The following is a 24,977-nucleotide window of genomic DNA, read 5'->3' as shown; positions in this document are numbered from 1 at the left end:
TTTCATTTCACTTAGGGGGTTTGAAGGGATATGAAAACTCCAAGTAGTTGGCACAGAAAACACTGCATGTGCCTTTTTTATTTATTTAGATGTCATCTTGTTCTTGAAGAGCTCTGGGTGGTACTTTTTATGAGAGTAGATTACAGAATATAATGATAGAAAGATACTGAAAATGCTTATGTGCAGAAAGGAAGAAGAATTGCCAACGATCAGCGAGATCTTGATGTGATCTACTTCAGGGGAATGTTTTCAAAGACGCTTTGCGTGCCTTAAATGCAGGCTTTCCTCTTTACCTGGCTCAGAGATGTCTGCGCCTGTATTTCTTCTAGCTGAGCCAGCCTCTAGGAGGTTGAAATGAAAGGTAAACTTGTTCCAGATGATCACACTCACTCTTGACAGCTAAAGGTGGTATCTGAAAGCGATTAGCATGGAGGCTGCCACACTGCAGGCAGACAGGAAGATTGTGGCATGAACGAGAAGAAAATACACAGAGGTACTGTTAGAGTCGACCGCCCGAAAAACGTCACCAAGAGACATCTCTTATGCAAAACAGCAAGGGGAAGCTTTATTGATTATCCAGCATGCTGGGGCTGTCTGATCATCATGAGCAGAGCAGCCCCGAATAACCAAAGGTTAGGGTTTATAAAGGCAAAAACCGCAAAACCGGGAAGGGGAAGAGAATACACGGTTGCTAAGCGGTTGCTAAAGTCTTACAATCAGCAATTATGATCTTAAGACATAGACAAATCACATCTTCATTATTAGCCCAGGTAACCCAGGTGCAACCTTTCTACTTTTAAGCTTGAGCAATCATGCTAGGGGGTTTTTGTGCGTTGCCAAGGGTGATGTAGTGCACTGCTATTGTCTGACTATTTGAGATCATAGTTTCAGACCAGAGTCTCACGGTGGGGGGGTTGCTTTCCCAGAATGCAGTCTCAAGTGCTCCAAAATGGAGTCCCTACTGTCAAGGTGCTACTTCACTGTTTTATTTTTACAGCTGCACTAGGAAGGTTTAAACCTGTAAGCTTAAGCTTAACTTTTGACACCTGTACATATACAATTTTAACTCTTCATTCCCCACTCCTTGTTGTGAGGATCTCTAATCTTAGAGATTATTCGTTTTTGTCTCTTTTAATGTGACATATTGTTGCCTTACAACTATGAGTTTAACATTTTTAACTTGTTCCCACATGAAGGTGATGAGTCTATTTAACACACAAGGTCCTATGGTTACAATTAGGAGTAGAACAATTAAGGGTCCTGTTAGGGCTGACAGTAGAGTAGTAAGCCATGGGGACTGGCCGAACCATGACTCAAACCATTTTTGTTGAGTTTCCCTCTCCCGTTGCCATTTTTTTTTAGTTGTTTTCTGAGTTTGGCCATGGAGTTTTTAACCACCTGGGTTCAGTCAGCATAAAAATAACATTTTTCCTTTAGGGCCGCACATAACACCCCCCACCCCACGAAAATGAGATCCAACCCCCGCCTGTTCTGTAATACTGAAATGCAGATACTGGGCTGCATCTGGGAGATTGTGGAAAATTTGTCAGGCAGAAGGATCTCCACCTGGCAGGTTATCAGGTAGAAGGGGGCAGGGCAGGATGCAAAGGCCGGGCTGCCCATGAAACATTGTCAGGATGACTGAGATGCAGATGCATATGCTGGACACATTAGGCCTTTATGTCACACACACATAAGCTCATAACTGACTTTCTGCCTAATATTTTTTCCTCAAGAGGTAATACCCAAAATTCTTCTTTGGGATTATGGATGGAGTTCCGTCTTCTGTAACTTCTTCAAAGCTGGCATGTGGGCGTCGAGGGGGATTTGGGTATTTCCTCTTGCTACCTGTCTTATGGTGTGCAACAGTGGCCTTGGAAAGACTGTACTGCTTGGTCCAGAGGGCTGTTCAGGTAGTCCAGTGGAATGGGCTGGAAGCCTTGTCTGACGACCATTTGGAGTTAACAGCTTTTAGTCTGTTAGAGACAAAACAAATAAGGGCATTAAAAACACACGGTGTAAGGAGAAGCATCTATAGTTTCAGTACAGGAGTGGAGGGGACCACTTCCCTCTGGACTATTGGATAGACTTTTAAGGCCTGGCAGGGTGTGTGAGGCCCAGACCTATCCATGGGGTGCTGTTAAGAAAATTGTAAGAGATGCAAATCTCCTTTAAGGGAGGCACTCTGTTGACTTGCATTACATGGCTGGACTAGGAGGAGAGCTGAATAGGAGGCTGATAGAAATAGGCAACTTGCGTTTCACTGACCCTAGGCCATCCCCTCAATAGCAGTGGCTGGAGCTGGAAGCTGGGCAGAGGCTGGACAGAGCCAAAGGCTTTTTAGCTCGGGGCCACAGGGTCAGCGGTTCTGAACCAGGAGTCCTTCGACACCCAGGGCAGTTCCGTGTCCAGTGGCCGTGCTCTTGGCAGGGCTGACAGAAGGCATTTGCTGTCACGACAGCTGCTTGCCCAATGCCCTGGCTCCTTATATCAGCAACAGGTGCCGTTTGGGGTGCACTGGCCTTGCTGGGTCTCCTTGATGGCAATCACCATGTAAAGCAGCCATTGATTGGTCTGTTGTCTATCCTCTGCTGCTAGCTTGCTCCGCGTTTTCCTGGTCTCTAATAAAGTAGACCAAGGAGTCAGCCTCTATGATGTCAGTCAAGGGGGTGCTCAACCCAATCCTGATTTTTGGAGATTTTTTTTTTTTTTAAATATCAGGGTGAGCTAGAAAAACTATGGTCATGGGCAAATTCTGACACTTAGTATCTTCCTGCGAGTTAAGACTGTGCCCATGAGGAGAACTATGACCCTTTAGGTAAGATCAACTGTGGTGACCTGCTTGCATACTTTGAGGTCGTCAGTGTAACTTTTTACACCGAAAAATTGATCTAGTTGTCACATTATTTTATAGTTTAACCTTTGTTGTTGTTGTTGTTGTTGTTGTTGTTTGGGGCCCTATACTGTGGCCAGGCATTATTACAGAAAAGGTCAGTCATCCCTTACATAAGGTCTGGGGATTAAACCGTACATCACAGTGGAGAGTCCTGCAGAACAGTAGTAACTTCCCTTCTGGAAGAGAAAAGAGGAGAAGTGAGGCAGCGAGTTGGGTCTCTAGCCTGACTTTTTGGGCTTTTAGATTTAACTGGCAGTTTAACCAGTGTTTACTGCGTAGCCCAACTTAGAGGAGAAATTGTGGCAGAGGTCTCTGCAATCCTTTGGCTTCCAGGTATTTACCATGTGGCCTGTGGACACTAGAGCTTTTTTGGTTTTCTGGAACCCAGTTTTCTAGCATCTGCCGCATAACCATAACTTAACAGAGACAGTAGAGTACACAAAGGATTAACATGAATTTTATGTCTCTTGTTGTCAAATAAACCAGAAATAAAAAAAAAAAAACCTTGTATATAAGAGTTTACATAATTTAGGATTATTTAACAGAGTCAAAAAAAAAAAAAAAAAAAGAGCTTACAGGACCTAACTCTAGAAATGGCAGAGTAACCGATTAAGCAGACACTGTTAAAATAGACGTTACAGTTTTTGCAGAAACAGATTTTAAGATTTATGATTTAGACCATTTTTAGATATTTACTAATATTAGTACACATTTTCTTTAAAACCCATTGTTATAACAGAAGATCAGACTTCAACTTTAGGTCAGTGTAATTTTGGCATTAGCACTCAACTCTGTAAACAATATTTTAAAATCATAAACATTTTAAAACTTTTTATGACTTGTTTATACCTTTTGAAACTTTATACCTGTAGTTACTTTTACATAGCCTTGAAATGTCATGTATGGACAACCTATGAGAATACATGTTAACAAACTTGAACAGTTTTTTTTTTTTTTTTATTGAATTTGAGATGTTAAAAGTATATATATTTTTCCCAAGTTTTACTTAGCACTGATGCCTAGATGACTTAAGACACTGAGTTATTAATGAATACCACACCATTATTTGAAATAAAAGTTAAAATTACATTTTCATGTTTTTAAGTAACACGAGGATAACACCTCCTGGACAGCAAACACTAGTGCATGTTTACAACTTTGAAAAGATCTTCCTCATTAAGAGAAACAAGTTTAAAGCATATCAAAGACATGTAAAACTGAGCAAGCAAGCCACTGAGCAAACCGAAGGGCATTTGCATTACCTCAATTTTTTGAACCAATCTGCATTGGCTTACTTTAGTTAACAACATAAAGGCTTGTATACACAGAATTTTACTCTTATTTTTATAAGACCGCTTTAGCTGGAAAGCAAAAACATAAATACAGCATAGGTCTGACATTACTTATAACATTTTAATATATTTTATATAATTTGAATTGACCCAAGCAGCTGTTACTTTAATAAATTTAGAGTCTCATTCTTTGAGAGTTCCAGGGATCCGGCTGGAAGCCCAAAGTTGGAAGACTCGGTTTAGAATTTAAGCTGACAGAGAGTCAAACCATTTAGCCAAAATTAGTACATTTCTGATCAGTTGGGTAATCACTCAGACATTAAAAACAGATAAACAATGTAAACAACTTTGCATTGTAGTTTTTCCAATCAAGACTCTAATGGCAATAGAAAAACGCGAAACCTTCAAGACAGGTGAACGCTCTCAGATGAGTCAGGGACAGCAGCACAGATTAGCTGCAAAGAGAAAAACCCATCAGGTTGGAAAGGGTTAATGGCTTAAGGTTCTGGCTCCCTTAGGTAAGGCCAGCAGTAATATTGAATTGGAAATTCCTCCAGGAGAGGAAAAAAAGAAGCAGCACTGGGGTGGGGGCTCTGCCTAGAGATATTTGGCTATGCCTGCCTGGGTGCGGCAGGCCACATGGACTAGAATAGAGTGCAGAGAAAGGCTGTAGTCCCCCATTTACAGGAAAGACTGCGCACACCAGGGCTTGGCAGGACTAACTGTGGGGTTGGGTAGGTGCGCCATTTTACCAAGAGTGTTGGGAACCTCCTATAATTTAACCAAAGCCAGATCAATTAGGACTACTGCAGACACTCAGTCAATTACAACAGATAGTTAACTTTAGCTCTTTTCCAGATTTAGTCCTCAGGCAATCAAAGCTTAGCAACAGTAATAGTTTACAAAAAACTTTAAGACGCACCAGAGCTACCATAAGCTGCAAAGACAGAAAACTTTTTACCAGGTTGGAAAGGGTTAACAGGTAACAGGTAACAGCTTTTCCCTGGGTGGAGAGACTTGTGGAATTTCCCTCTCCCTTTCTCCTGCCCAGTGGTATAGGAATGGAGATGAGGAGAGCAAAAGAGTGGGGGAAGGAGCCCCCCTGGAGGAGGAGGAAGGCAGAAAGCAATGACCTCCTCCTGTCTGGGGGCTGAGTGGGGTTTGAAGTCTCCTATCGCTCAAGGTTACCCACTACCTAGTTGTCTGAGTTTACCTGAAGGGCCAATATTAGCCTCGACCGAAGCTAAGCCCTGCTCGCGTAGCAGTAGGCAGCGTGACCAGGCGTCCCTCGGAGAGAGAGACCTGGTCCTCGGGTCGCAGTCCGGCCGCCGGGAAGCCAAAGCGAGCTCAGGGGGTCTCCAGGCTCTCAGCCAACTGCCCTTCCTAATTTCCCTCCCGTTCCTTACAATCCCTCTGGAGTTTCGACCGTAGCTAAGCCGTGGCCGGGGGGACTCCGCGTTCTCGGAGAGCTGTGGGGTGCCGGACACTCAACGGTCACTTCCACAGATCCGATCCCGCTTGAGGGAAGGAATACTGACCTCCGATGTCTTCTCAAAATCCCGGTCCGGGTGCCCAGGATGGCCAGGCAGGAGAATGGCCTCTTTCACTCAGCGAATGAGTGGTAAATGGGGGGCCAATCCACTCCTAGAGCAAGCCATTCAGAGGCACAGAAAGACTGCTGCTTTACCTTCTTAATCAGAAGAGAGAGATTAGATCCCCTAGCCCACACATCAGGCCAGTGAGCCAAAGTAAGAGATAGCGGCGTGGACACAGTTTGACCCATGTTACAGACAGAAAAGCAATTCCCCCCAAAAAACTGAAACCTAAAATGTAACCGCTGTTGGCACCAAACTCCCGCCTAGGGGAATTTCTGATGGGAGTTTCGCTGAGCGTCCTCAGTCTCCCTGTCCTCTCGGGGCGTCCCCCAAGGTGGTAGCCTGGGGCTTCCAGGCACAGTGCATACCGTGCCAACCCAAAAACTGAAACCGAAACAGGCCTGTAACCCGAAAAACTGAAACCTGAAGCGCGCATATACTGAGTCCCTACCTTAGGCGCCTTTATACTTACCCCAAGAGATGTCCGTTGGCGGCATCCACGGGCAGCCCCGATCTCGCTGGGGCCTCCAAATGTTAGAGTCGACCGCCTGAAAAACGTCACCAAGAGACATCTCTTATGCAAAACAGCAAGGGGAAGCTTTATTGATTATCCAGCATGCTGGGGCTGTCTGATCATCATGAGCAGAGCAGCCCCGAATAACCAAAGGTTAGGGTTTATAAAGGCAAAAACCGCAAAACCGGGAAGGGGAAGAGAATACACGGTTGCTAAGCGGTTGCTAAAGTCTTACAATCAGCAATTATGATCTTAAGACATAGACAAATCACATCTTCATTATTAGCCCAGGTAACCCAGGTGCAACCTTTCTACTTTTAAGCTTGAGCAATCATGCTAGGGGGTTTTTGTGCGTTGCCAAGGGTGATGTAGTGCACTGCTATTGTCTGACTATTTGAGATCATAGTTTCAGACCAGAGTCTCACGGTGGGGGGGTTGCTTTCCCAGAATGCAGTCTCAAGTGCTCCAAAATGGAGTCCCTACTGTCAAGGTGCTACTTCACTGTTTTATTTTTACAGCTGCACTAGGAAGGTTTAAACCTGTAAGCTTAAGCTTAACTTTTGACACCTGTACATATACAATTTTAACTCTTCAGTACCCAACATGGAGCCTGGGCCTGGTGTCCAGGGGGAGGAAAGTGGGTCAAACGCAGCAGCTGCCTGACCTTTGCCACCCTCCCATGCACTTTTAGCTTGGTACTGTAGGCCGATTTGCAGGAGACCAGGCATCGCCAGAAAGCAGTCGGCTTAGTCCAAGATGTTTTGGGTAGCTGTGTGCCATTTTGACGTGTAAACTGACATAACCATTTGATACCGTATTTTACCCCTTCAGTTAACAGTTCAGCTCAGACCCAGAGAGGAAGTGACTTGCCCAAGCAGCACCTGGTCTGGCTCGTCTGTGCGATGCAGGGACTGTAGCACACAAGTCTCTGTCATGTAATCTTCACGTCTTATTTCTGAAATGGCTCCCAGATCCAACCTCTGCCAGGGAATAAAACAGATCCCTGTTTCCTGAGCTACTTGAAAATGTTTCTGGCTTTGATTTTAGTGACTGCTGGAAGCATGACTGCTAAGCGTTTAGAAAATCAAGACTAAAAAAAAAAAAATTGTGAATTGGGCAGCTCCTGGAACAGAGTAGCTTCTGAGAACTCAACGAGCCGTGCGTCAGACGGCATTGGTGGAAGTCGGCAGGGAGCCAGGCCCAGAACACACCTGAACGCGCTGCAGTGAGTCGGTTGGTTGCAGCTTGGTGTGGTGGTGTCGATGCATAATCGATAAACCGGCTCCTTCACCGCGATTGACTCCACTGGTTTAGGCAAATTCATGGCTGCCTCCAGATTATAATTTAACACTAGGTAGAGCAGTGCAGTAACTTTGGTGAACTGTTTTGTAAATAATGAAATGCTGGTTGTAATGATCTAGAAAGAAATACTTAGAAAGTCAGGACTGTGGAGGAGTTGTTTTTATACTTTTCCCCATCGCTTATATGCCTAATACTTGGATGTTTTCAGTAAATTTAATTTAAAGAATTATTTTAATGTATAGAATGTTAACGTCAGTTTCTGGAATTCATCATTGAAAATCAATTTATATTCTTCCCTGTACGACGCTGAAAGTGATTATATTGCTTTTGTTCTTGATCTGTACATTAAAGCTAGCTGGAATGAGAGAGTTCATAAAGATTTAGTGAACGTGGGGCCGGCACCGTGGCTCACTTGGTTAATCCTCCGCCTGCGGAGCTGGCATCCCATATGGGCACTGGGTTCTAGTCCCGGTTGCTCCTCTTCCAATTCAGCTCTCTGCTGTGGCCTGGGAGGACAGTGGAGGATGGCCCAAGTGCTTGGGCCCTGCACCCGCGTGGGAGACCAGGAGGAAGCACCTGGGTCCTGGCTTCAGATAGGCGCAGCGCACCAGCTGTAGCAGCCATTTGGGGAGTGAACCAACAGAAGGAAGACCTTTCTCTCTGTCTCTCTCTCACTGTATATAACTCTACCTGTCAAATAAAAAGAAAGAAAAAAAAGATTTAGTGAACATGTAGAAAATACTGTTATTTGCTTGAACTTCCTGAGCTTGAGATAAAAAAAAAACTTTCCTCAAAGCAAAATTGGTTTATTAATCAAATGTGTATTTCTTTCCTTCAGTGTCCGTGGTATGCACCGAAAGCCGCGCTGGAAGCTCCAGGAGAAGGAGTGCCCTCTGGGAGTCAGCAGGGAGACCCCGAGGGCCGCACGAGCCAGCGGAAGGCTGCGCATGAGGAGCCTGCAGCCAGCTGCATGCGCCCGGTCTGCCTCCCCTCGGCCTCTCTGGCTAAAGCCTCATCTCGCAAGGCTTTCGGGGTCCTTTCTCCAAATGTTCTGTGCAGCATGAGTGGGAAGAACCCGCTGGAGAGCTTGAAGGTCACGGCCAAGAAGAATGCCGCGTCGGCCACGATCCACCAGGGTGAGGACGGGGGCGGGCCGCTTGATATCTGGGCTGTCGTGAAACCTGGAAATACCAAGGAGAAAATCGCCTTCTTTGCGGCCCACCAGTGTAGCAGTAGGGTAGGATCGATGAAAATCAAAAGCTCCTGGGATATTGACGGGAGAGCTACCAAAAGAAGGAAAAAGTCAGGGGATCTTAAAAAAGCCAAGATCCAGTTAGATAGGATGAGGGACGGCAACGGCAAGAGCTGCCAACCCGAGCCTTTTGCGTGTGGCATCGAGCACTGCTCTGTGCATTACGTGAGCGATGCTGGGGACGGAGTGTACGCCGGGAGGCCGCTGTCGGTTATCCAGATGGTGGCCTTGCTGGAGCAGAGAGCCAGTGCCCTGCTGGCCAGCTGCGCGAAGACCTGCGCCAACTCCTCTGCCCTCGTGAGGCTTTCCGGCCCAGCCAGAGCCGGGGCCCCCGCACCCGAGCCCTGCTCTGCCCCGGGAGCTTGTGAAGAACCCGCGGAAAAGGCACATCCCGAGGTTAGCGAATCACAGAGCGAACCAGTCCGTGTCCTTGACATGGTCGCCAGGCTGGAGTCTGAGTGCTTGAAGCAGCAGAGCCAGCGGGAGCCCGGCAGCCTCTCGAGGAACAACAGCTTCCGTCGGAATGTGGGCAGGGTGCTGCTTGCAAACGGTGCCCAGGCGGACCAAGACAAGACAGACGGAAGTGCCCCGGGAGCACCCGGCACTCAGCTGACGCCTGCGCGGTCTGTGTCTGTGGACTGCGGCCCCTCGAGAGCTGGCCATTGTTCCCCCCGGGGCGACCAGGCCTGGGACTGCGCCCCTCCAGGCTGTCCCTCGGCGCCCGCCAGCGTGGGATCAGAGCCAGGTCAGCCGAGTGCTGTGAAGAACAGCGACAGGTGTGATGTGGAAATGACAGAGGAACTGGCGAGGTCTCCCTTCCCTTCCCACACCTGTCCCCAGGCCGCTGAGCTGCCCCGAGCCGCTGCTGGGTGTGTGAGTGGCGAGCTCGTGCCCCTTAGCCGTCAGAGCCCTGAGCCGAGAAGGAGGGAGTCTCCGTGCGTTAGCGTCACCGTGGCCACGGTGGAGACGCGCCAGCCTTCGCCTGCCGCCCGTGAAGACCCCCTTCCAGGGATGCTGTTCTTTTTGCCACCTGCTCAGCACCAGTCACACTGCGGCTCCCTGAGTGAAAGCACAGCACGAGAGCCATCGGAGGCCCGCCGGCCGGAAGCCACTGCCCGAGCGCCTGCTCCCGCCACGGCGGGCGAGCCCCCGGCCTCTCCGCTGCAGACTGCGCCGCCGGCCCCGGAGGCCTCCGCCTGCAAGAAGCAGGTGTCCCGTGACTTTCTGGAGGCCAGGTTCAAAATCCAGCAGCTTCTGGAGCCTCAGCAGTACATGGCTTTCCTGCCCCACCACATTATGGTGAAAATCTTCAGGTTGCTTCCCACCAGGAGTTTAGTGGCTCTTAAGTGTACCTGCTGCTATTTCAAGTTTATCATCGAGTACTACAACATCAGGCCAGCAGACTCTCGCTGGGTTCGAGACCCACGCTACAGAGAGGATCCCTGCAAGCAGTGCAAGAAGAAGTACGTGAAAGGGGACGTGTCCCTGTGCCGCTGGCACCCCAAGCCCTACTGCCAGGCCTTGCCCTATGGGCCAGGGTATTGGATGTGCTGCCACCGGTCTCAGAAGGGCTTCCCTGGCTGTAAGCTGGGGCTTCACGACAATCACTGGGTCCCTGCCTGCCACAGCTTCAACCGGGCAATTCACAAGAAAGCAAAGGGGACGGAAGCCGAGGAGGAATACTGAAGGCCCGAGAGGCGGCAGCAGGACCGGTTCGTAAAGCCGCAGAGCACCTACCTAGGCACTGCTCTAGGGAGCCCCGCCGTCGGGCCCGCCATTGCTCAGGCATTTTCCGAATCGCCACCTGCAAGCCCTGCGAGAAAACCGGCCCGTTCCTGAGGCGCCTCACACGTGACCCGCGCCGGTGCCCGTGGCTCAGTCCACTTGGCTGTGAATAACTGTGTGTCTCCCCAGACCCGTGCATCCTCGGACGGGGAAGACTCACGCCATTAAGGATGCTCAGAAGAGCCCACTGCAGACTGCAGGCAGGCCCCAAAAAGGGCTTCCAGAATGTTTGAGCGTTGGCGTCGTATTTGAAATAATGGAATGATGTCCTGTGGGAGGAGCGGCCTCCTGGATGAACAGTGTGCTCCGGAAGGGAGGCCAGCACCTTCCTGGGACCTCGTATGCCTGATCCTGAGAGATGGGTGTTTGCGGTGGGAGGTGGATGTCGTGCCCTGTGTGTTTACAGTGTATATAATGGTTGTGTTTTCACGGGGCTGTGAAAGTGCACATGAAACCCGAGCGCCTTGACCTTGTAGCTGAGTGCTTTGCCCTCTGTAAATAGCACGGTGAAAGTCCAGTTGTAAATAACAGACAGCTGACTAAACTCGTAATCACCACAATGCAGCTAGGATAGTGTTGCGGCTCTGATTGTGTGATTTTTTTTTTACTGTCTTGTCTCAAATTTGTACATCTGTGTAAAATATGAATGTTGCCCAAATAAACTATGAATGTTCCCTGTATAATATATGAATGTTTCTGAGAAGAAACTCTAAATAGTTAAGGAGTGAATCTATTCAAAGGATACCAAATAATGGTTCAACTGGACAACCTTCAAATTAGCATAGAGAACAATCCTGTTATATTTTAGTGGTCCACCAAGAATGAGAGAATATTATATAGTCAGATTATAAACATTCTGGTCTACTTTATTCTTTGGTTGCAAATTTTTTTTAAACTTCAATAAAAACATGCATTTTAAAGGGGACCTGAGTCTCCTCCTTTCTTGATGTAATGTTTTGTGAACTGAGTCACGATTCTGCTGTCCCGGCAGAGCGCCTCTTCCCTTGATACTGGAAGCGGAAACGCGGGCGCCCGTAATGCACTTCCATGGGGTTCTTCTAACCTGCACAGGCATCTTCAACCCGCAGACGCCATGAGCCCCCGAAGCTGCTTCGGGAAGCGGGGTCTGAAGACCAGGTTGGCTTGAGGTGGAGTAGCCGCAGGCCTGCAGGGTGCAGAGGGTGCAGAACTGGAGCCCCGGCGCTCAGGGCCGAGGCGGGGTTTCCTCGGCCCTGCCTCCTGCGGTGTCCCCGCGACAGGCCCACCAGCCCCTCCGGCGGGCTGGCTGGGCAGGCGCGTGCAGGCTCGTGGCATATTTGTGTGACACGGAACCCAGGGGGCACCGAGCACAGCTTGCTTTGCTCTCAGGGGGCCCCGACTCCCGCGGCCGGCGTAGCTGCGAAAGGCCTGGGCGGGCAGCGCGGGCCCGGCGCGCCCCGGTGTGCGCTCAGCGGCGCAAGGTTGGCTGGGGCCTGTGCTTCAGGCGGAAGGGCTTGCGGCGTGACGGGGCGCAGTGCCGGGTCGGGGTGTGCGCCCGGAGTCTGCCGGGCGGGCGGGCGGGCGGGCTTCCACGTGGTTCGCAGAGCTGTGGCTCTGCGTGCGCCGCGGAACCCAGCGAGGAGGAGGGCGCGGCAGGGACGCCCCACCCCGTCGGCACGCAGCAGCCCCGGAAGACCTGTTCTGCGCCGTGCTGCGCGCGGGGGTGAGAAGACCGTAGCCGGGGGCACCGCTTGCCTCCGCGGCCAGGCCGGCGGCGCCCCCCACTTAGGGGACTCGCGAGCTGCGGCGCCCCCTAGCGCCGGCCTGGCCAGAGCCGCCGGACCCCGGGAGCGGAGCCTCGCCCACTGCGCTCCACTTTTGCCCGCAGAAAGACCCTCGCCCCAGTCAGCTTTTGCTTGGCGATTTGAAGGAAAACGCAGAAGCCAAGGCGGGGGAGCCGTCGGAGCACGCCTCCGCCCATCTCTGGGGCAGCCTGACTCACCCCTGCCCCGTGCACGAGACCAGAGACTCAAGGAAGGGGGAGGTAGAATTGGAAGTGCACTAAGAGCCGAGATTAAAATGTGCTTTTCCAAGGCCTCGTGAAACTGAATCTGGCGTTGAAATGGCCACGTGCATAGGGGGCGCCTCCGCTTGGCTGGAGCCCTCAGCGCCCTGGGCCCTGGGCCACACCCGTGAGGAGGGGGCGAGCATCCTGGAGATCTGCGGCCACACCAGCCGGCGGAAGCATTCCTGGCCTGGGAAGTCCCCAACCGTGGCGCCCCTGGGGTCCGCGTGGGAACTGTGGGCGTGTTTGGTGTGACGCAGGCAGCTGCAGGCTGACGGCGGTGGCGGGACACAGCGGTTCCTTCGTGCGCTCCCCTGTAATTTGGCCTGGTCAGTGCTTCCTGCCAAACTTTCTGGGCTGTGTGTGGCTGTGGGCGTTCCCAGGCGCTTCCCACGGCTTCAGTGGCCGGCCATCCTTGCACGCTGAGCCGACTGGCTGTGTGTCGTCCTGCGCCCAGCCCTGCCCGCGGGCTGCACACGCAGACGAGCCGGCGTTAGCGAGCTGTGTGTCGGGCACCGGCCGAGTTACGGGCCTCGCTCTCTGGCTGGTTTCTGGTCCTGTTCTTCCTGTGGGGTTCCCCAGGCCGGTGTTGCAGTCCCCGTGACCTGGTGACAGTACCTGTGGGAAGGAAGTGTGCGGTCGTCCTACTGACCCCACCGCGCTCCTGAGCTTGTGGCGAGCAAACACTGTGGTGAGGCACCCTTGGGTGACGTTTCCTGTGCTAAGACCAACCTTCAGAGCTGGGAAGGGAGCAGAATGGCGGCTCGGGGAGGCCTTGCTGAAACGGGGGCACGTGGCACCTGTCACCGTCAATCGCCCACGTCAGCCTGGGTTCCATACCGACCCCAGCTTCCGGCTGGCACAGCCTGGGAGGCGGCCCTGCTGCCCTGTGGAAGACCAGGATGCAGCTCCTGCCTGTGGCTTGGCACAGCCCCAGCTGCCGCAGGCGTTTGCGGAGTGAACCAGCAGATAGGAAATGGGTCTCTTGCCTTTCAAATACACGAGTTAGGAAAAGCAGCAAAACAAAACGTTCTCCCCTGTCCCCACCACCCGCTCCTTAGTTAGCAAGACTTCAGGCCCTGGAACAAATTCGTTTTGAACTAAGCTGGGCTAATGCAAAAGTTCAACCTCACACGATTCTACTACCCGTTCTTTTCTCCTTGGAGTGACACAGCCCACCGGGACTCAGTTTTCAGTGAGCAGCTGGGGGCGATCAGGGGCTGAAATTACTCCTGGAGGCCCTCTGTGCCCCGCAGCCTGCGGAGGCATCCACGGGGCGGGGCGGGGCGGGGCGCCTGCGTGTTCCTCTTCCTCCCGCCCCCACTGAGGCCACAGCAGGTGCAGGGGTCCCCGGTGGTCGTAAGCGGCATGGAGAGGTCCGTGAAGTTCTTAACCGAAGTCAAAATGGTTTCCTGACCAATGACGGTAAAATGGCCGGGAAGGGTCGACTCTGCACGACTCTGCTTCGCCGGTGTTTGCCGGGAGCAGGCCCTGCCCACGTGGGGGTGGGGGTGGGGGTGGCCGCGTGTGGTGGGCGCCGGCGCACGGCCTCGTCCTGCTCCTGGGTTTTCCTGAGCGAGCTCTAGGCAGGGTCTGGATGGGGAGCCGCCGCACGCCAGCAGTGAGCGAATTCAGAGGGTTTCCTGGGAGAGCGTAGAGAAGCAAGCCCTCCTGTAGGGCCCAGGACAGGGACACAAAGCCCCCCCCCCCCCGCCGCCCCATCGCGGCCTCCACGGCACCCCAGGCTCCAGGGACCTCTTCTCTCCGGAGGACAAGGCTCAGGGCCTGCCTGGATCTCCAGGTGCAGGTCAGCGCCAGAACCGCCCACAGGGCGAGTCCAGTAACGGGCTGCTGGGCCCCAGGTCCCGGACGGACGGGGGACGGGGTCAGTGAGGCGGGAAGAGCCAGGGAACCAGCACCCTGCTCCTGGGGGTCTAGGCGCCTCGGGCAGGGAGGGGCCATCAGGAGACCCCAGAGGCAGCTGCGGGTGGACCGAGCCAGTGTTTGGTATCAGAATTGGCCTTTCCCGGCCCTCAGCCCCCCAGGACCTCTGCAAATGTCCTGGGACCAGGGAACCCCCTCCCAGACGCTCGGTGACCCTCGGGAGCGCCTCCGTGCACCACCGGCTCCGGGCCCGTCATCGGCCAGTCCCGGCTCGGCGTGCGGACCACCACAGGTAGGCGTCTCAGCCTGCTTCCATGTGGAAACGATACTTTGGAATGGTCCGGATGAAGATACGGATCTCACCTGTTGCTTTTTACCGCTTTTTAATGAGACCACCCGAAAATGTAGACTCCTCAGCTGTGTCACGTGGCTCCCCGCCACCCCGCCATGGCTGCTCTTGTCCACATTTTCTAAACCACACAGATGAAGTGCTGAGAAAGATTCAGTGGGTCTATGAGTTTTATTTCTAAAGCTTAAAAAAAGTTTGACATAAAAAGCTGTACGTATTTATAGGGTACCAAGTGCTGTTCCGATCCAGGTACACGTTGCACAATGGGCAAAGTACAGGCTTCTGTCTCCGCAAACGTTTTATGGTGAAAACATTCAAATTTTTTAATTTATTTTGAAGTGAGAGGGAGAGAGACTGCAGGAGCTGTGGTTCTCCTCTGCTGGTTCCGTCCCCAGTGTCGGGGAGCCAGGAACTTATCCAGGCCTCTCACCTGAGTGGCAGGAACCCACTACCTGAGCCATTTGCTACCTCCCAAGGTGTGCATCAGGAGGACGCTGGAACAGGCGCCTCTGGCATGGGATGTGGGCATCCCAGCCGCACCTGGATTGCCGCAGTCACTGCCAGGGCCTCCCCCTCGCCTTTTTAGAAAAGTACACAGCGCAGGAGTGCTACCCACGGCCGGAGAACTTCTCACTGCGGTCTCAGCGCTGCTTACATGTGCCATTCCCATTCCTTCCTCCCCAACTTCTAACACCATTACACTTTTTAAAGATTTATTTCAAAAGCAGAGTCAGGGAGGGAGACAGGGAGAGACAGTACGATCTTCCACCTACTGGTTCACTCCCACATGGGTAGCAGAGGCCTTGGGCCATCTCCACTGCTTTCCCAGGTGCATTAGCAGGGAGCTGGATCAGAAGTAGAGCAGCCTGGACTGGAACTGATGCTAGCGTTGCAGGCGGCAGCTTCACCAGCTACACCACAGTGCCAGCCCCCAGACGTGGGCATCTTAACTGCTAGGCTAAATACCTACTCCTCTGCATCTTCTTAAAAAATTTATCTGAAAGGCAGAGTTAAAGACAGAGAAATCTCCCTAACTACTGGTTCACTCCCCAGATGGCCATAATGGCCAGGGCTGGGCCAAACCTAAGCCAGGAGTCTCTTCTGGGTCTCCCACTTGGGTGCAGGGACCCAAGCACTTGGGCCATCTTCCGCTGCTTTCCCTAGGTACATTAGCAAAGAGCTGGATCAGAAATGGAGCAGCCAGGACTTGAACTGGTGCCCACATGGGATGCTGGTGCTGCAGGCAGAGGCTTAACCCACTGTGCCACAGTGCCAGCCCCCATTTTTTTTTAAAGATGATTTATTGTATTTATTTGAGAGAAAGAGAAAGGTCCTCCATCTGCTGTTCACTCCCCAGATGGCCACAATGGCTGGAGCTGAACCTATCCAAAGTCAGGAGCTGCTTCTGACTCTCCCATGTGGGTGCTGGGGCCCAACGACTTGGCCATCCTCGGCTGCTTTCCCAGGCACCTTAGCAGGGAGCTGGGTCGGAAGTGCAGCAGCAGGGACTTGAACCGGCGTCCATGTGGGATGCCGGCACTGCAGGCAGCAGCTTTACCCGCTACACCACAGCACTGGCTCCCATTCTGTGTCTCTTAATTGGGTAATTTAATCCATTTTAAGATAAAGTCTTACTACTGCCATTTTGATGCTTGTTTTGTAGGTTTGGTGTAGTTGCTTCTGTTTCTTCCACTTAAAACCTTCCTTTGTAGTTAACTGATTCTAATAGTGTGTGTGCTTTAATTCCTTATTTTTGGTAAGCCTATTATAAATTTTTTGCCTTGTGGATACCACACGACTTAGAAAAAACATTTTGGTTGTGTGAAGCTATTCTGAAACAGTAAGTTGACATGCCAGAAAAGAGGCAAAAAGTACTAATAAAAGACTGTCATGGAACAGTGGGCTAAGCCGCCTCCTGTGACTCCAGCATCCCACACAAGCACCAGTTCAAGTCTCGGCTGCTCCACTTCCCATCCAGCTCCCTGCTAATAGCCTGGGAAAGCAGTAGAAGCAGCAGGTCTGAGTGCTTGGGCCCCTGTATTCACGTGGGAAACCTGGATGGAGTTTGAACCTTTGGCTTCGGCCTAGTCCAGCCCTAGACGTTGTGGCCATCTGAGGAGTGAACCAGTGGATGTTAAGATCCGTCTCTGTCTCTCCAAGTCTGCCTTTCCAATAAGTAAATCTTGAGGCTGGCGCTGTGCTGTGGCGTAGTAGGTAAAGCTGCAGCCTGCAGTGCCAGCAGCCATATGAGTGCTGGTTCGAGTCCTGGCTGCTCCATTTCTGAATCAGCTCTCAGCCATGGCCTGGGAAAGCAGTAGAAGACGGCCTGAGTCCTTGAGCCGCTGTACCCATGCAGGAGACCCAGAAACTCCTGGCTTCGGATTGGCTCAGCACCAGCCATTGCGAGTATTTGGGGAGTGAACCAGTGGATGGAAGACCTCTCTCTCTCTGCAACTCTGCCTTTCAAATAAATAAACCTTTAAAAAAAAAAAAATGAAATCTTGAGAAGCGTTCCCGGATGTCACGAGTGCAGCCTAGCTCACTGTGCCATGAGGCCTGCCTCAGCCCGCAAGGTTTCCGTTGCGATGTTGCAGCCTGGCCAGCAGACCCCTTTGTGTGTCTGCTGCTCTTTGGCAGCTTTGTGAATCCTTTATGTTGAGCCTTGGGAGCGGATTATACCCTGAGGTGGACTTTGTAGAGGTCAGACTGGCGAACTCTGACCTACAGGGACCCGGGTAGTTTTAAGTTTGGAATTTTTCTTTCAATGTGCTTTCTACCCCTTTTGCAATTCTCCAGTTCCTCTCTTGAATCTGAGGACCCCAGCTGTTTCTGCATCCCAGTGTTCCCGTAAGCTTTCCTCCTTCCTTGTTCTCCCCGACCCCTGCTTTCCAAATAGCTCGCTTAGTCTACTGATGCCTTCTATGGCCTTTTGAGTTTCACTCGGTGAACTTTTCAGTTCAAAAGCATTTGATTAAAAAATATTTCCATCTGTCAAGCTTGTTATTAGACCTACTTGAGTATTAAATATTTTCTCCATTAAGTTCCCAGAGCTTCCTTAAAATAGCTATTTTGAATTCTTCATTTGAGGATTTTCATATATCATTTGCTTGTCGAGTTGCTCACTGGCGTCTTACTTGGTTAGGTGAGGTCACAGTTCCCGAGTTTGCTGGCACGCAGTGTTGGTTGTGCAATGAAGAATTGGTTCCCTTCCAGGTTCTGTCATCTGGCTTTCTTTGTGGCTGTGTCTACAGAAATCCGAAGCAGTCTGTTTACTTTCTCGGAGCCTGTGGGTCTGCCCTATCAGCAGCAGATTTGTAGTTGCATCCTGTCTAAAAGGGGCCGCTCTCTTGCTGCAGGCCTCTTCCTGGGATGCCACACTGCCTGCTGAGACCTGTGCACCTTGTGGGCGGGACCAATGCCACACCGCCACGGGCTGTCTGCTGCTGAGGTGGACTCTGCGCAGGGCCACAGCAATGGTCCTGGCGGCCATGTGAGTCTCATCATCTGGAGCTCAGGGACTGCACGTGACACCAGGGCAGATCCAGAGCATCTGTCCTGAGATCTAGGGACAAAGACTTAGAACCCGCCCAGTGTTGGTTTTACCAGCCTGGTCCTGATATATCAAGACACAGTCTTCTGTGGTTCCTTGTAGTCACCCAGGCTGGGAGCCTGCTGGGTGACACCTGAGACTCCTGTCACCAGGCCCTGTGCAGGCCGGGGGTGGGAGTGGGGGCAGCGGTACATGTGTGGCACCTGCAAGGCTGGCGGTGATGGCTGGCGCAGTCAGCCTGTCCTCCCTGGGTGGGTCTCCCTTTCATGCCTGGGGAGGCCCTGAGGCCCTGTTTATAAGCAGCAGCCTCAGGGTAGAGGCCTGTGGGCTTTGTCTGGAGCAGCCTACTCCCTTGTGGCTCCTCTCCCTGGTCTTGTTCATCTGCATGCTAGAGGTTGGGGGAGGGGTGTGGAGTTGGTCCTTTGGCTGCCTGGCTGTAGGATGCACTCACTGGCCTGGGGGCGGGGCGGTGGGGCCCTGCCCAGAACTCACTTTCATGACTGCTGTGGAACCGGCTTTCAGATTTGAAGTTTGCAATTAATTCCCCCTCCTTCCCCAAGTGGGAGGTGACTGTGGACTTGGAGGTAGGAGGGGTGACGTGGGCAGGATCAGTGTTTCTTTACTCAAACCAGGCACTAGGGCACCTGGCTTCCTGGGCCCTGGTGAGGGTGACTGGGCACTGTGTAGCATCCTAGTCGGCTACCATCTTGCTGTGCCCTCCCCCCGTCTTCCTCTGGGCGCCCCGGGTGAGGCCGATTCTGCAGCTGCAAGCATCGCCAGAGCGGCAAAGTGCTGAAGGCCATGCCCGCACAGAACCCAGCGGTGTTCCCCTGGGGTACTGGGCGCAGTCGCCCGCCTCACAAGGCAAGTGCGGAAGTGCTGTCGCAGGGGAGGAGCTTGCTTCTCTTCATTCTTCAGTCATCTTCAGGTTGGGAGGTGTCTCTTCCATCTACTTCCAAACCACTTGGCACCTTCTTACCAAAACCGAGGGTCACATCCGTTGCTCAGGCTGCAGAAATGCCTTCTGGGTAGCCTGTTTTTCAGACAGGGAGACCTGCCGGGAAGGGTAGCCAAGTGCTTTCCTCAACATCAGGTGCTTCTTGAAGTCACACAGTGCACTCGGCGGCTGCCTGCTACGACTGCGGTGCCTAACCCAGGCTACAGCTGACAGAAGGAAGGTGCTTGGCCTTGGTCCGTGGTTTTGTCTACGTAAGTTCATGGTTTTGGTAGCCCCAGAGCATCACGTGTAAAACACTCCAGAGCGGCTTCGTATAAAATCACCGGGATTCAGCGGCGTTCACCTCACCCAACACCCCAAACCGAATCTGATCCCTGCCCGAAGGACTGCACCTCTGAACACCACACTTGGACTGAGGTTCCGTCTTCCCAGGACCACTGACCTCAGACCGCACTCTTACACATGAGCCTTGAGGGGACCCCCAACTACTATCCCAGCCTAGTGCTCAGCGTACTGCACGGCCACACTGCAGAGGGGCTGGAGCAGAACAGCCAGTAGGAAGCTGAGGTACTGACGCCTTAGCCGCTGACGCCTTAACCCCTTTGAGGTCTTTAGTCAACTGGCCTCTCACCCGTTTTTTATTTTCTGACTTAAATGGTTTATTAGGTGCGAATTTCAGGACATCGCCCGAGTTAGCGGTGCAGCTGGAGGGTACTGCGCCTTCTCCAGGCTGCACGGCGAGAACCAGTGTGGCCGAACTCGGGCCCGTGCCAAGGCCATGACTCGCGGCCTGCAGATGTCCGCCCCAGCATTTCCCTGTGCTTGTGGACTGCTGGCAGGATTTCTTCTGATGGCTTTATAGAATGGATTAATGATAACCTCAGAGGATCTGTGTGTGGAATCTTCTCCAACCCAGTAAGAATCCAGGACTCTCAGCTCCACAGTAGCGCCCAGCTCGTTCCTCGGCAGCAGACTGGAGGCTTCCTGATGGACAGGCTTGCTGTAGGCTGCACCCTTGGGAACTGGCACTTGCGGCCACCGCGGCGCACGAGTCCTCTAGATGACATAACGTCTTTGGCCTTGTAGCCCAGCCTGTGCGCCTCGGTGGGTGGGGTGCCCTGTGCAGCGTGAGGCTGGAGTACTGCCAGCCGCCGACCCGCTGCAGAAGGCGCAGCGCATCCGACTGCTGCTTTCTCTGTCGCTCCTGGAGGTGCTTGTGTGCACGCAGCCTGGCTCACCTGACGGCTGCAGGCATCGCCCATTTTCAGCACTGTGTTGTCAAATGCTGCCTGCAGTTCCTTCCGCTTAAAAAGGGACCAAAGGCCCCATCACATCGCCTTCCCCTGCCAGAATATCCCTCACCCCTTCCTCCTAAAGGCACAGCAACAAAGGTTTTTGTTATTTTTATTTATTTGAAAGAGTTACAGAAAGAGGTAGAGCCAGAGAGAGAAGTCTCCCATCTGCTGGTTCACTCCTCCATTGGCCACAATGGCCGGAGCTGCACCAATCTGAAGCCAGAAGCTTCTTCCAGGTCTCCCATGTGGGTACAGGGGCCCAAGGACTTGGGCCACCTTCCACTGCTTTCCCAGGCCATAGCAGAGCTGGATCAGAAGTGGAGCAGCGGGGTCTTGAACCAGCGCCCATGTGGGATGCGGCACTGCAGGCGGCGGGTTTACCCTCTATGCCACAGTGCTGGCCCTCTTGCTGTTCTATCATTCACTTTACTCAAGGAAAGACGTCCCACTGGCAGCTTCTGGTTTCAAAAGGCGTCACTTGATCTAAGCAGACTGCACCCTGGTCCAAGGCCTCTTCCCACCACACTCTTGGAACAAAGCTGGCGGCTTTCACAGTTCCACAGCTCAGGCACAAAGGCTTGTCCTACAGCCCAGTTTCAAAGTTCCTGGAACAGTTTCAGGAAACAGCTTCCAAGTGCCCTGCCAACCACTGCTGACAAAGTTAACCTTGGCCCTTCCTACCTGCAGCAAGCAGGATGTGACAGTGGGGATGAGCAGTCTCCCAGCTGTGGCCCGCCAAGACCACAGGGCAGTAACGGGGACGCATGCGCCCCGTGTAGTCCTCTCAGCCTGAGCAGGCCTCTCCAGCCCCGGCCTCTTGTCCTGAACAGGCCCGCTCCTTCGCCCAGGGTTCACCCGCTCCTTCGCCCAGGGTTCCGCTGTATGAAACCAAGTCGCTGTGGGCCACATGCATCAAATGATGGCTACCAAGGAGAGCCACAGCTTTAGAGAAAGTGTGTGTCTGGAAACCAGTTTCCCACCTCACCATGTTAATACCACCATGGTCCATCATGTGAAAAATAGTAATGGGCGTTTTCCTTGCAAACTGGAAGATCTAGTTCTTGCTTCCCTCAGCACAAAAGACAAGCCAGAGGCTGAAACAGCAAGGTCCTGTTAAAAGGTTTATTGCAGTAATACAATAAAAGTCTAGAAAACATTGGTGTGCCCCGACCTGGGCACAGGGCCCTCCCCGCAGCGCTGGCCCCACGCCCGGCCCGAGTCCGCGCACGAATCCCGTCCCTCATGCCCACTGAGGCTCTTCTTCCCCTTGACCTCTGGATGTGCAAACTTTTCTTAGTTCTATCCCATTACAAGAAGGGGTCTCTAACAGACCACTGTAAGCAGCCTATTTGGTGCCTGTGGGTTTTCGTTAGCATTACCTTGTTTCAAGAAATGGAAAACAGGACCATGTCTATGGCTTTTGTTTCAAAGAAAAAAAACCAGCTTCCATTTTTTTCAAAAGCTGTTTACATACAGTTCTGGCACCTACAGGAGATTCTTAAGGAGCAGCAATAGAGAGGAGGAAGAAACAGTGGTTGAAATGTGTATTTAAGACTATGTACAGGGTGGATCCAGTGCAAAATAATGAAACCCAAAACATTTCAGCGGTGTAAGCCAGCATGTTGGTGCTCGACCACCACAGGGGTCGCCCACCTCACCCTACATAAAGTGCCTCGAGTTGACATTAACAACAAAACACACCCCACCCAACCCCCAAATTCCCCACATCCTTGCAAGTTTGACTGAGTTACTCCCATCTGAGTTTGAGAGCCCCGGACACCCTTAGCTTCCCCCCATGCTCATGGCTGGCTCTGAGGCTTATTAAGAGAACCAGGGCTATTGTGCAGCTCAGCGGAAGTCAGTCTGCGAAGTCCCAGTTCCCGGGGGCCGACTCCTGCGCCTACGCCCTGCTTTCCGAGGGCCCGAAGCAGCGGCCGCGCGGAGCCGTCCAGGTCACCGGGCACGTGTTCGAGTCTGCCACATCCACTTTCTGTGAACTCCAGAACTGGACAGCAAAACGCAAGCCCAGCACTGGCTGTGTAAGAAGGCGCAAGGGGAAAAGCCTGGTGCCTCCCCGTGGAGAAAGCGCCCAGAGCCAGGGACCTTGTGACTCCTGAAAGGGACAGGCGCCCTCTTCTGCAGCTCCTCCCCAGCCTCTACCAAACACCGAATGTGTCAACAGCAAAAGCTACTTAGCACCTCAGATCTGGAGGCAAAGCTGGAGCCGTAACCATGACAGTGAGAACAGCTGGGTGGGACGCGCACCTGGGTGATCTCTCTGCGGTCCTTTCATGCTAATCACACGAAGATGGAGCAGTAATTTTCAGGGGATTTTTTTTTTGCAGTTATTGAAAATAAACTACTTACACATTTGTACATAATGCCTCTCAGGGTTTTCCTGTAAGATTGTCACTACGAGAAATGACAAGACACAGTAGCTGAAAATGATCTCTTGATGAGGGAAAATTCTTTGTCGCCAGCTTTCCCCGGGGTACAGCAGGATCAGCTGTAGGACCCTGCTCTGCTTTTCTGAGCGCAGGTCACGTCCTAGAAGCTACACCGACCCGACCCCTAGGGAACAAGCAAGCAGGGTGTTTTGCCTGCGGACACTGGGCCTGACCTGTGCCCAGCAGGCGATTAGCTTACCTAAGGGAAAGACCCTAAGGACTTAAGTTTTGCTCATGGAGAGAAGTTCAACTTCAAAATGCACACGGTGCAGGGGGATGATCTGCCAGGCCCGGTAAGACAGGCTTGGTCGCCCGCGGAACACAAGAGACTCGGCTGCGAACCTCGAGGATCTCTCCTGGTCTGGGGTGCGAGTCCTAAAGATGAGACCTTAATTTCTTTGGTGTGTGGTGGAGAGGGGTGCAGGAATGTCTGATGAGCCAGGACACACACAAATGAAATGATCCGTGACCACGTCAAGACCAGACCACCCTTCCCAAACAAAACCAAAGCCCTTCGTCTACCTGCCGAAGCTGACCAAGTTACAAACAAAGCCTGCTGGTTCTCTGCACCAAAAAAAGAAAAGAAAAAAAAAAAAAAAACAGGAAAAAAAATCCTGTTAAACAGCTTTCACCTTTCAAGTCCTAACAGTAAGAATCACTTCCTGTGGTTCACCAAGCTCTAAAACTTACAGAGCTGGGGAACCGTCGGATTCCTTCAACGGAGCGGCCACACCCACAGCTCCTCCTCCCCCCAGCGTGGGGCAGGGGAGCAAGGCCTGTGGCCCCTGGGTTCTATTTACCATCCCAAGCAGGGGGTCACCAGCCCAGGTCCCCTGACAAACGCTGTTCCCCTGCTTCCAATGAACAACCGGTCGCTGCCTGCAGTTCCAGGCCCGCTAGCGTGCGGCGGAGACCTTGCCCGGTCCCAGGCTGCTGCGGCGGGCGCATGCGCGCTAGCGGTGGCCAGTGTAAGCCTTGAACCAGGAGGTCACGGAGGCGGCCGCGGACGAGATCATGCCGCCCGCGCTGCTGCTGGCGATGGGCGGGGACACCTGGGTGCTCTGGCTCTGGGACACCTCCACGGGCTGGGAAGGGATGTCACAGAAGCGGGGGCTGGGCAGGTTCTCCCAGTCCGTGCCCAGGTCGGTTTCCTCATCACTTACGTGCTCGTCCCCACTCTCCTCTGACTCTCCGGCGCCTCCAGGATCCACAAATTCCATGGACTCCTCGAGGTCAGCGCGCACTTCGAAGGGTCCCGACCTGCGTGCAGACAGTGAGGGCCCCCTGAGGATGCTCCCCAGGCCCTGCCCGGCACACACGCCCACCTACGCCTGCACCGCCCTCGCGCCACGGCTGCAAGCGGCTTCTCTTCCCCCAGGGGCGAACACGGGCACAGCGCCACACCTCCCGGCCACGCTGGCGACGCTGCATGCGACCTGGGCGGGGGCCCCAAAGCCTGTGCTCTCTACACAGCCGCACTGTGCACGCGGGGAGTGAACACGACATCCCCGAGACAGCACACGGCCTCTGGCCAATATTCAGTGCAAGAAGTCATGGTGGTACACAAAGTGCCACTCCCTGCCCCAAATCATAAAGCTCACGGGACTGCAGAGAGAGCGGTCAGCAGCCTGTGCACGCCTGGCACAGGCCACCTTCACTGCCCACAATGACACAGCCACTCAGCGCGCTCCTCTGTAAGCGTGCACCACGGTACTGTATGCGTGTGTCCCCAAGGTCCCTACTGCCATGCTGTCTGCCAAGAACAGGAGCCCCTGCTCTGGCCCCCTCCCCCCTCCGGCCCACTCAGCATGCCC

The 24,977-nt window shown here is 52.8% G+C and overlaps 2 protein-coding genes and 1 long non-coding RNA gene across 12 annotated transcripts in view; 2 read left to right on the top strand and 1 right to left on the bottom strand.

The window, feature by feature from the left end:
• Nucleotides 1-540: 540 nt before the first annotated feature.
• The window catches only part of ATG14 (autophagy related 14), a 57,953-nt gene continuing 33,516 nt past the window's right edge, over nt 541-24,977 (bottom strand). The window contains exons 10-13 of one of the 9 annotated variants that reach the window (XR_016217788.1): nt 24,327-24,423; nt 6,256-8,289; nt 5,727-5,832; nt 541-4,643 (exon numbers count right to left, since the gene is read on the bottom strand). Coding sequence is in view for 3 of the 9 variants with exons in the window: in XM_070053636.2 (XP_069909737.2) it covers nt 13,011-13,298; nt 24,327-24,423 (385 nt within the window). In the remaining 6 variants the exon portion in view is untranslated. Of the gene's footprint in view, nt 8,290-11,476; nt 13,299-21,824; nt 24,424-24,977 lie in introns of those variants that run through there. The other 8 variants (XR_016217789.1, XR_016217785.1, XR_016217787.1 and 5 more) reach the window with 8 other exon arrangements.
• On the top strand, nt 8,438-11,561 carry FBXO34 (F-box protein 34). The gene is given in 2 exon segments (XM_017348317.4): nt 8,438-8,558; nt 8,561-11,561. Coding segments are annotated over 2 exon segments (2,088 nt in total). The 5' UTR covers nt 8,438-8,447; the 3' UTR covers nt 10,538-11,561.
• LOC149122967 (uncharacterized) lies at nt 13,308-22,222 on the top strand. Of its 2 annotated transcripts, XR_016217794.1 has the most exons (3): nt 13,308-14,105; nt 14,718-14,856; nt 18,270-22,222. It is a non-coding gene; the product is annotated as an uncharacterized LOC149122967 (long non-coding RNA). The 2 variants fall into 2 exon arrangements; XR_016217793.1 differs by having other exon boundaries at nt 14,718-22,222.

The sequence above is a fragment of the Oryctolagus cuniculus genome, chromosome 12, assembly GCF_051225735.1.
Source record: "Oryctolagus cuniculus isolate XC-2025 breed Fujian yellow rabbit chromosome 12, ASM5122573v1, whole genome shotgun sequence".
NCBI classification, from domain to species: Eukaryota; Metazoa; Chordata; class Mammalia; order Lagomorpha; family Leporidae; genus Oryctolagus; species Oryctolagus cuniculus.
Note: the sequence above shows the minus strand (reverse complement) of the source record. Positions and strands in the feature narration are given on the sequence as shown.